Source organism: Coptis chinensis, chromosome 7, assembly GCF_015680905.1.
Source record: "Coptis chinensis isolate HL-2020 chromosome 7, ASM1568090v1, whole genome shotgun sequence".
In the NCBI taxonomy this organism is placed as follows: Eukaryota; Viridiplantae; Streptophyta; class Magnoliopsida; order Ranunculales; family Ranunculaceae; genus Coptis; species Coptis chinensis.
This window is the reverse complement of record NC_141462.1, coordinates 45,294,369-45,306,203: the sequence shown is the minus strand read 5'-3', so window position 1 is coordinate 45,306,203 and position 11,835 is coordinate 45,294,369. Positions and strand designations below refer to the sequence as shown.

Below are 11,835 nucleotides of genomic sequence, written 5' to 3'. Positions count from 1 at the left end.
ATTTCTCATATTTGCTTGAGGACAAGCAAAAAATCTTTGTTTGGGGTGGTTTAATAAGAGCCCAAAACTGTAGTTTTAACCCCTTAATAATCATCATGTGTTAGACCAATTATGTGAATAATAAGTAAGAGTTAATACTGATTACGTGTTTTATGCATTTCAGGGCTTCAAAGTCCATTATGCTTGAGAAATGTGCCACTTTAGCGAGATAAAGGAGCAAAAGTCGTGAGAACTTCGAATGCCATATCTTTGGACTCGGACCTCCGGATTGAGGCCTACCTTATGTCAAAACGACCGGCTCGGAAAGAGCTTTGCAATGGTCCAAGCCTTGACCCAATCAGAGGAGCAGAAGTGGACGAAAAGTCTGTGGAAGCAAACTGCAGCTGAAGAGGCCTTTTGAATTTGAAAGATTGGGTTTTGGGCCTGATTCTCTGGCCCAAAACATGGCTCCAAGCCCATGCACGATTTTTGGATCTGAATGTATAAAAACAAAAGCTTAGCTCTTTGTTAATGGTAGATAGTTAGGTTAGAAAATAAATTAGATTAGTTAGCCTCCATTAAACCTTAATTCTAGATCTAGTTTTCATTAGATTAATTAAGTTTAATTTCATTTCAATTCTTGTTTTAGATTAAACTCTCAAATTATTGTTCTTGATTGATTAGATAATAAAAATAGTTATTTTGTCAATTTCGATTTATAGATCTAAATTCCATTATTGTTTGTTATCATTTCATAGTTATTAATTAGATTTCGATTATTGTTTAGTGAAATCGCATAAAGTTAGAATCTTTTCATTATGTTTAGTTTAGATTTAATGGGAATTGTTAGTTTGATGAATCAAGGCTAAATCCTCCATTAGAGGGTTGATGAAGCCTTGATGAAAACTTAGTTGTTAGTGTAGAATTGTTTGTAGATTCTATTCCACTCTAGAAAGTCGTGTTTAAGCCATGAGAATGGGTAGATCGACTTCACATGCTAGTTAGTACTTTCGGTAGAAATGCCATGAACACTAGGGATTAGAACTTCGAATTTCTTGCCGTAAGAACGCGTGAGAATCGAGATACAAGAATCTATACTAGGTTATTAAGTTGGATTCGAGGTGGATTCAATTCCCCTAAATCCTTTATCTAGATTCAAAACAAGCATATTTCCATAGTATTAGTAGTTAAATTCAACGTAGACTCATTTTAGTTTCATCGTAGTATAACACCATTCGTAAAGCTCTCATTGACTTAAGAGCGACTAGTTAGACTTAGAAAACAATCCATGCTAGGGAACTAGGAGTGGAACGAACTATCTACTCCACTATATCTCATAGAATTGAGAGTAGAATAATCTTTGATAAACCACGTAAAAAGGATAAGTTTAGTTTACTTACGTTTGGATTCATAGTTCATTTCGTAGGTAAACTATTCATTTTACATTTGTCAGGTGTTGTCTAAGGAATTTCATTCCAAAGCCAATATCGTTGAAGGTAATCCCAACAAATCCAACAAAAACTCTAAGAAGTATAAGTACAATAAAAATAAGAATTTTAAGGTCAAATACACTTCTTTTAAAAGGAGTAGTACTAGGAATGAAAATTGTTATGTTTCTGGTAAATCGGGACATAGGGTTTTTCAGTGCAGGCACAAGAAGGACACTGATGATCCTCCCAACGCTAATTTAGTTTAGGGAGATGATATAATTGCTGCTATAGTGTCACAAGTGTTCATGGCCACTGGGAAGAATAACTGGGTACTAGCTAGATTCTAGTGTTCCATTGTCCAGATCCTTGGGTCGAGTATTTGTATTATCAACCTGCGAGATTATACTTGGGGGATGATTATTACATATGGTCTACTTCTGGGGTTCAGCAAAGTGATCATTTGGGTCCCCTTCTCTTTGCACTTGTGTTGCACCTTCTGATCCTACAGATCCAATCCAGTTGTCAATTATTGCTCCAAGCTTAGCACTTAGATGACGGGACTCTGATTGGGGATACAGAACAGGTGGCGACAGCTCTGCGTATAATTCAGGAAGAATGACCTTCTTATGGGTTGGTTCTTAATGTGGCTAAGACTGAGATATTTTGGCCATCACTAGATCCACGTCGTTCCACTATTGGTCTCTTTCCTTCAGATTTATCCCATCCTCATATGGGGGTCAGGTTGCTTGGAGGGGCAATCATCATTGATTCTTCTTTTGTCATGAGCCTTGCTCGCAAGCGTGTTGAAAAGGCTATGACTTCGATGGACCGTTTAGCTGTATTGGAGGATCCACAGTGTGAGTTAGCACTCTTACGAGCTTGTGTTGGGCTCTCCAAGTTGGTATTTGCGATTCACACTTGTCCACCATCATTTTTTAGGGATGCAGCTAAAACTTTTGATCATCACCTTCGCATGGTTCTGCAGGGTATTATAGTTTCTGATGGTCCTGGCTTCGGGGATTTGCAGTGGCGTTTAGCGACACTTCCATAACGCCTTGGCGGGTTAGGTATCTATTGTGCATTTGATGTCTCTGCTTTTTCTTTTGTGACCTCTTATTTTCAGACTTTAGAGCTTCAGAACCACATTCTTAGGAGTTGTGGTTCAGTGCCTATTGGTGAGATCCTTGATGATGCTACCAGTGCATTATGTCTCTGTCTTCCCTATTTTGACCTTGATTCTCTGGATGTGAATGCTACCGTCCCTTCAAAACCATAAAAAGTTTTGGCGGAAGCTTTCTACGATAAGATTGTTGTTAGTCTTGAGAGGGAGTTTGAGTTATCTGCTTTCGTCGAAGCGATCATGGGATGCTTGTAGTCGGACCATGCAAAAGATTTTCTACTTGCTATTCCGATGGAGGGACTTGAGCAGTATGTCCGCGGTGGAGTATCGTGCCATTCTCGGTACCATCTTATGATTCCTCAGATCCCGATGGTGGTCTTTGTCCCGTGTACAAAAGAGTATATTAGATGCTTATGGGGACAATGCAAAGATATTGTAGACATTTTCCGGGTTTTAAATACCAACATGATCATATTAGAGACATTTTGTGTGATGCATTTTGGAAGGGTGGAGTACAAGTGAAGAAAAAAGCTCCTGTTAACTTTCTTACTTATCCAAATGAAGGCAGATCAACACTTCGGCCTGCGGATGTCTTGATTTACAGTTGGTCTAAGGGAAAACATACATGTGTTGATGTAACTGGAGTCTCTCCGTTGGTAAGGTTCGGGAATAGTGACTTTGAGGTGAGAGAAGCAGCTAAAAGAGCAACGACAGAAAAGATGGAGAAACATGAGGAAGCTTGCAGGGCTAACCAGCATTATTTCATTCCGTTTAGTTTAGACGCTTTCGGTTTCTTGGAACAATAGTCTGTTGAGGTCTTCAAAAGACTTTAGAAAGTTATAGACAGTAACGTTATGACAGATGATTCTAACGAGTTTGTTTTTAGAAAGATATGATTTGCTATTCATAAAGGACTTGCGGTGCAGCTTGTTGTATGCTTGTCCTAATCATATGTAAAATTCGTTATCCGTCTCAATAAAATTTCCACTTGAAAAAAAAAAAAAGTGTGAGAGAGAAATTCTCAATTTGTATTTATCAGTCACACTCAATGTAAAAAGGAAACAATAAAATAATACAAGATGGGAGGGTGACAATCTAAGAGCAGCAATGGCTTCGGGTTTGAAGTCGACTCGTAGGCCTAACACCCTTCTTATTTCTGCTGGAGTCAATCTCCAAGTCATGGGACCTGAGTTTTCACCTCAGAAATCAAGTAGCTCAGATACTTTCTCCAAGTTAAGGATGGTTGCCATTTGAGTGAGACGAGCAAACTTGTCTCTGACAGTCCTTTGGGTCATACTAGAGAAATGGCTGACTAGTGCACGTACATCTCTGTTGAGTTGCAAGCCACCAAGTTGACTGAACCTCTTTTGCATCATGATAACTTCTAGTCCTTTTACTATGAAGTCGATAACAAAGTGAACAAATGAATCGTAGTTGTTGGTTGTCATTAGAGGCTGGAGCCATGCTGCATTTGTCTCCACTGCATGGAGGAGCTTCTGAACCCATGGATCGTTCACCTCATTCTCTGCATACTCGGCTTCAGACAACTCATAGCTTATTATTCCAACGCTGTCCAACACTGGACGGATGCGTGGTGTTACAGTGGTCACAAGTTGCTCCATCCCAGCATTCAAGACTTGCTTGAAACTGTTGTTCATCTCTCCCAATTCAGATAAACAAGATTTAACCTTCTCTCTGTCAGCCGGTGCTGGGAATACCTGTGGACAATAACACAGCTGATAAAGAACTAAACCAAAGCAGGACAATAACACAGAGCTGATAAAGAACTAAACCAAAGTAGGATATCAATAAAAGTTTCAATTATCAAAACAAAAGCAAGATAAGACAAAGCATAAACCACTAAGGACCACACAGACATTAAAACAAGTACACCTCTATTTACAATTTTAAGTCAACTTTTTTCTGTGTATAGCAGAATTTGGGAAGTTAGGCATGGAAGTGCCAAAGAGTTATTTAGTTTATGTGATATTAACAAAGTGGCGAGGAAATTGAGGACTGTTTAAAGGAAATGTGGTTCAAGCATCGAAACTATTATTGAAATATTGAAGGCTGTTCAACCGTGGCGATAGTGACTATCTCAAAGAGCCACAAACAACGAATACAAAGTTTTCAGTTTCTAAGTAGAATATTAACTTAAATCTCCTGGTGAAAACATAAAAATCTGACAACATAAATATGGGAGGGTTAGAGCCACTCCACTCCGAAAGTGGAACTACATCATGAAGCAGTGCTATCTATATGTGAGATGATCTCCCTCCGTGAAGATCATCCTCACAAAAAATCAGCTCATTAGCTTATTTCCATTTCATTTCCCCATTAATCATTGCTTACATAGCATAGTTTATGATCAAGAAACTATGAACCAATGTGGCTACAGTCAGGAGTCAGTTTTCACTTGCAACGTCATTATGCAACGCGGAGCAATGACATTCTAGTCTCCTCACAAGCCGCCTAAAGATCTTTAATTCAATGTATCTGGGTTGCAAACTGGCAGTATTAGATTTTCACAACTTGCAACACACATGAAGGGATCAAGCACTCAGGCGTCTAAAATTTATCATCAGTAAAGTGGATACCTTCAAAAGATGCTAGGCCTAACCAATCTCTAGTAACACTTGAGAAGGAACTGCTAGTTTATTTCTTATTGTATAATTTTGTATAGGTGATAGGATGCCACTACTTGACGATCATTACAAAATATATATGGCGTAAATCAAATAATAAGATGGACCACCAAAGACTATCATACTCGAAGTGTAAAAGGCACCAAATCTATGAGTTCTGATTCTTTCTATTAAAAGACAGGCATTGGATAGTTTTATTTACTTGTCATTTTGCAATCTTACTGGAATTAATACCAAATTTTGCTTCCTTAGCAGAATACAATTAAGGATGAAAGACAAAGTATGTTCAACAAACTCATCAACAAAGCACATGTGTATCTATAACATCAAAAGAAGAACGGGGACATTGCTGATCACAGACTAAAAAGACCAAAGTCAATGCACATGTTCCATATTAACTCGTGAGCAACAATATTCCCCGACTCTATGTGGAACCAAAAAAATGGAAATGCAGAACCTCTGATTATGAGTTAGAACTACTGACTGAAATCAATACAAGGATATAGATTTCCATAAGTGCATAGAGCTGTTAGGCCATGATCAAGCAGGGAAATGCAGTTCAAGCATCAATTTTTTTTTTTTTTTAAGCAGTGAAGGCTGGTCAACATCGATGATACTAACTCTCTCAAAGCGCCGATCAGTGAAGTTCAAAGATCAAACCTTTGCGTGAGTGAGAAGGTAAACAACAAGTACAAAGTTTTATGTTTCTAAGTTGAATGTAACCTAAATCTCTCCCCGCCATTGGGGATATTATCCTTAAAAACTTCGTCTCATTTGAATATTTCTGCTAGTTTCATTTCCCCTAAATCATTGCATATATAGCAGAGTTTATCATCAAACAACTATAAACTAATGTAGTTTACAATCGGGAGTGAGTTTTCACGGAAAGTCTACCCACGGTTAAGCAATGACCTCTAGTCAACTCCCTAATGTGGCTTACAATCAGGAGTGGGTTTTCACTGGCAATGTCATCGTTTTGCACTATTCTATACGTGGCGCAATCAGATAAAACAAAATGAAAGTTGAATTCCATCAAATTTTGCAGTGAGTAGGTGTCTTCAGATTATGAATGGACTTGACTTTGACATTCCACAGTTACAAGTTGGGGTCCTTTAGCAAGACATAACTAGACATTAATATGTAACACATAACACATTGCATGGTCCCCACAATCTTTTCCTAAACCATTAAGGACCTCTAATAGTAAAATGAATGTAAAATCATTCAATCACAACACAAAATGAAGAGCACACAAACATTGCAATAAGTACAACCTAAATTACCTTTTTTTTAGGTCAGATAATTATTTATTATATTAATCTTTCAGTTTTTCCAGGATTTAGGGAGTTGTGTAGAAGTGCAAAAAAGCTTTTTACTATGTGTAATATTTAATAAGGTAGCGAGGAAGTTGAGGATTAATTCAGAGAAATGCTGATCAAGCATCCAAAATTGGTCGAGTTCTGAGGACATCGCCAAAGGAATTTAAGGACTGGAGTGCATTATTATGGAAAACCCAGATCAAATATCTATTATGCATCCTCTCTAAATGAAAATCCTCCCTGCTTCTTTAAACTCTATACTAAAACTAGATTGACTTCTCTGAGAAGTTAAATAGTTAATAACCAAGTCCTCGGCACCAAAAGCTAATTACACATTCAAATTTCAACAAACAAACTCTGGCAAGTGGCAACAGACTGTTCAGTAACACTAACTTTCTCAATCTTTCAAGATACACCATAAATGTACATAGATTTTCTTTAATTAAAATGAATATAAATATATATTCCAACTAAAAAATTTATATATATTCTCCATTAATAATCATAAACTTTTACTAAAACTAATCACTGACACTGTTGAACATAGGGGATAAGTATGTATCTTAAGAGGCGTAATTAGTGAAACCATGGAGTGAGTATAACGACAAACAACAAATGCAAAGTTTTCTGTTTCTATGTATAATATAACTTCAATCTCCTACCCAAAACATGCTTCAACCATCTCACAACATTTACATGAGAGGGTAGAGCCACTCCACCCCAAAAGTGGACTAGATCTTGAATCAGGTGCTACTTATTTGACGAAATGATCTCCCTGCCATGGAGATCATCCTTGCAAAAATCAGCTCATTTAATATTTCCTTTATTTTCATTCCCCCCTGAACCATTGCTTATATAGTTATATAGCATAGTTTATCATCAAGTAACTTTAAACCAAAGGGGTTTACGATCAGGGTGGGTTTTCACTGGCATCTGCCATTATGCAGAGTCAAGCAATGCCATTCGATTCTACTCACGTCAGCAAGCCGCCCAAAGGTCTCTTATATCTGGGAGACAGTATTATAAGTTTCCACTAATAGCAACACACATCAAGAGCTCAGGTGTCTAAATTTTCTCATCAGCAAAGATGACATCTACTAAAGATGCACACCTAACTCATATCTGGTATCACATGCTACAGCATTACCAGACCATTTATTACGCATTATTTGATTGGTGATAGAATGCCACTAGTCGACAATCAGTACATACAAAAATGGCGTAAATCAGATAACATGATGAAACTACAATAAATTACATAGAAACAGACATTAAGCAGGTGCATTTTATTTGTCATTTTGCAATATAATGGCATAAATACCATATGCTTGCTTCCTTCTTAGCATAACACATTTAAGGATAAACAAGAAAGTGTGTTCAGCAAAATCATCAGTAAAGCGCATGCATTCTTCACTAAATTCAGTCAGTTGCATAACACAATTTGTGTACACATAAATGAAAAGGAAAGGATATTGTAAATTGAATCTGGCACATACCTCTACACATTGCTCCTCAATCTCATGTCGTAACTTAAGGACATACTCGCCACTGACATCCATATTGTTTAGAGCTGTTGCAATCTCTGTTCCAGTCTTTTGGACACCTGCCCCACCTAAGAACAGCTTACTTGGTTCCATCATTTTTTGTTGCAATGCCTCTTGATTCTCATTGCTCAACAAATTTATTGCACCACTAAGCACTGCAAGCACTGAGTTGGAATTTGAAGTTGATATGGCCCTTCTGCAGCATTTCTGAAGTACATAAAACACATCATCAACCATAGAAGTCGTGAGGCTATCAGGTACATTGTTCATCGATCTTTATTGCCTTCCTCACATTCTCCACCATAAAGAATTCCTCCAGAATCACATAAAACCCAGTAATATCCTGAACCACTCTGCTAAAAGTACCACTTTTAAAAGTTTTCGTGGCTCGTGGACCTAGTTCTGGATCAACAGAACTCAATCCCCTAATTTTGGACACCATGAATTCAGTATAATCATCTCCCAACTGCGTCAACGACAATATCTCATCAAGATACCGCTCAATTTCTTTTGGATCTGGTCCTTCCACTACTGCAACGGAAAGCAAATTCTTACTATAAGAATTAATATGGGAGGCCAATCTAGACAATCTCCTGTACTCCATATACTTCTTCAAAATAAGAGAACCCCTCGAATCACATTCCTCTTGAAGCTCAATAATCGCATAAGCAATAGCATCTTCACCGCAAAGACTTTTCAAAATCTCATCATTCTCTTCAACAGCCAAAACAATATCTCTAAACAAATTCGTCAAACACCCAACGAAATTCACCTCACTCCTACCACCCCCTTGTTCCATAACCTCAACTAAATGTTCATACTCCAATCTAGATCTCATTGCAATAACTTTCTTCAAATAAGCTACATAAACTTGCAAACCTTCTTCCTCCAACCCAAGTGGCAAAAACAACTTAACAAACCTCAATATGCTCGAATGGTCCCTTTGATCCACCGCAGCCCCTAATCTCTTCCTTACAATTCCTTCTAACACTCTCTTCGAATTCTTCACATGTTTCTGGGAACCGAGAGGGGGCATCTGTATCAGCCAAATTCAGGACCAACAGGATGACACGTCTCATGGGTCGAGGTAGTATAGGGCAGGAGAGAGGGAGAGCACAGGATCGAGTCTGCGAAATATTAGAAGGACGTGGACTCAAGAGATAAATGAAGAAAAGGAGGGTTCATGAGCTAGAGTGGATGCAATTAAGTAGAAGAGACGTCATGAGTAGGGTATTCAGGCCGCGATACCTAAGATGGTAGGTGGGCGGTTAGCGATCGTGGGGAGAGAGAGGTGGAGATCATGGAACCAAGAAGCAGTTAGCAGTTAGAAGCTATAAGAGGAGAGAGAGAAAAGGAGAAAAAGGAAAAAGAAAAGACAGAGGAGAGGTGAGAAAGAGAGGTTGTAAGATCAGATATTACATTCTGGTTTCAAGGGTTGTAAAATCTGATTATACATTTGGCGTCATCTGTGGGGAACACGAGGTGACCTGCGATCTAGTGATAGGAAGAGAAATTTACAGAATGGCAACGATAGCTAAGAAATTAAGAGGGAGACCAAAAAAGGTGAGAGCGGAAATCGGGGAGGAAGAGACCCTGAGTGTAGAGATGGAAGAAATGCAGGAGGAAGTTCAAGATCTGCAAGCAGTGGAGGCAACCTTGGACTTTTGCGGGGAAGAGATAGTGAGGCCCGAGGGAGGAGAATGATGGTCTTAGAAGAGAGAGAGAAACTACACAAAAGAGGAGGGACTAGAGAGCCGAGAATAGCGAGGTGGGAGGGAGGTGGGAGGAAGCGAGGAAGCATTTCGGGGGTTGAGAGGTGATCTAGAAGGAGGGTCCATGGCTGGAGGTGGTCCAAGCAATGATCGAAAAGGATAGAAATGTAAATCGGCGCAGAAAAAAAAGAACCAAGGGGCGGTGAAGAAGGTGGTGGCGAAACTTCAATCGAAACCCGCTAGCGGATCTTTGTCACGGAACTCCGAGGTACCTAAGAGGTTCTCGCCGAGGGTTCGGCGATATGATGGTAGGGTGATCTTGCGGACCTCTTACACCATTTCAGTGAGAGATGCCGTTGTGGCAAGAATAAATATGATGGACTCCGGCGCATCTTTGTTTCTGCCCGGCTGAAAGGGGAGCTTCGGATTGGTATTACCGATTGACATCACAGAGTATAAATAAGTTCGAGGAGTTGGAACAGGCATTTGTGGACCATTTCATTCATCAGAAACGGAGGGTAGTGGATATCACAGACCTCTTCAACGTCAAACAGAAATCCGCCGAGACACTAAGGGAATTTTTGTGTAGATTCAAGGAAGAGACGTTGAGGGTGGAGAATTTGGATGAGCACACCGCGGTCATAGCATTCCAGCATGGGTTGAAACAGGGAACTAGAGTCCACGAATCTGTATCCAAAATTGAAGTCACTACGTTACATGCGTTGTATCCGAAGGTCGAGAAGTACATACGCTATGAGGATATGTTGCAAAGAACTACCAAGGAACCTAGGAAGATAGAGAAATCAGTGCAGAGTGTAGGACATGACGACCGAAAAGACAGAGGCAAGGCTGCGGCAAGAGAAGGGGGGTCTTACAGGGAAGAAACACACAAAGCCGAGAGAGGTCGGGACCAAAGTAGGAGAGACATTCGCGAGAGAAAACCATACCGCGACATAGCGTCAACTCCTTTGAACAAACCCTTGGAGGAAATCTTGCTGCTAATCAAAGGGATGCAGTATTATGAAGGTCCGAGAAGTACACCTAGAGAGTTGGAAGAGAAGCCGTTCTGTGCCTACCGCCATATCAGAAACCACAAAACCAATGAATGTTTCGCATTACAATGGTTGATAGAGAGATTGATAGAAAAGGGGTTGCTGAGGGAATTCATCAAGGAGACCCATCCGGTCGAAGGAGCACCGGCCATGGCAAGGATTCTAGGTACAATCAATGTTATCTTTAGTGGAGAAACAATAGGAAGGAATGCTCACAGGGACAAAGTAAGGAGGGGCGGGCCAAAGATACAACAGATAATAAATGAGGTCTCGAAAGTATTCTGCGCGGGGTTCGAGGGCCACCGGGGGATGGGAGGATAGAGTTCACACCGAGGGATCTCGAAGCGGTAGTCTCTCCTCGAGGGCCTTGGTAATAACGATAGCGGTGGGGTAACTACATGGTGAAGAGGGTATTAATAGGCTGCGGGGAGCTCGGTCGATTTGTTGTTTAGAGGCGATGGAGGAAATGAGCCTCGAAAGAAGCAATTGCAGCCCCGGACTAATTTGTTTGGATTCAACGGTAGCATGACCCGAACCCATAGGGAACCGGGTGCTACCAAAGTGATCGCAGGTCGGTGGCGGTGTTCACTTCGTTTCATGATCGTGGACTCTACCGCAGCGGTTTAACGCGATCTTGGGAAGAAGATGGATTCACGAGATGAAGGCAATCCCATCCACCTACTATCAAGTGATCCGTTTTCCAACTAAGGGAGGAATGTATGAGATAAGGGGGGACCAAGTCGCGGCTCAAAAGATTCACCAGGTGGCAGTTCGCGAATTGATCCGCACACCGGATAAGGATACCCAGGGAGATGGCGAACCCCGGACATAGCAATTACAGACGGCGGTAGAGAACGGGGAATTGGCAGTGGGGGAAAAGACAATGGATGAGGTGGAAACTGTGAACGTAGGTACCGAGGAACAAGAGAAATTTGTGTCTATTGGGGCCGATTTATCGGAGAGTTGGAAAGCAAAGTTGACCAATTTGTTAACAGAGAACAGCGATGTTTTCACATGGTCCGTAGAGGATCTGG

General features: G+C 40.2%; 1 protein-coding gene and 1 pseudogene across 2 annotated transcripts; one reads left to right on the top strand and one right to left on the bottom strand.

Moving 5' to 3' along the window:
- Positions 1 to 3,404: 3,404 nt before the first annotated feature.
- LOC147487669 (conserved oligomeric Golgi complex subunit 4-like) lies at positions 3,405 to 9,216 on the bottom strand (annotated as a pseudogene). The gene is made up of 2 exons (XR_015202438.1): positions 7,990 to 9,216; positions 3,405 to 4,247 (listed from the first exon to the last, which is right to left on the bottom strand). The product of XR_015202438.1 is annotated as a conserved oligomeric Golgi complex subunit 4-like (transcript).
- Positions 9,217 to 9,558: 342 nt separating this feature from the next.
- LOC147487668 (uncharacterized) lies at positions 9,559 to 11,122 on the top strand. Its single transcript, XM_086574106.1, has 2 exons — positions 9,559 to 9,717; positions 10,202 to 11,122. Exons 1-2 carry the CDS (start codon positions 9,559 to 9,561, stop codon positions 11,120 to 11,122), a joined length of 1,080 nt encoding a protein of 359 aa, XP_086430232.1.
- The last annotated feature ends 713 nt before the right edge of the window (positions 11,123 to 11,835 follow it).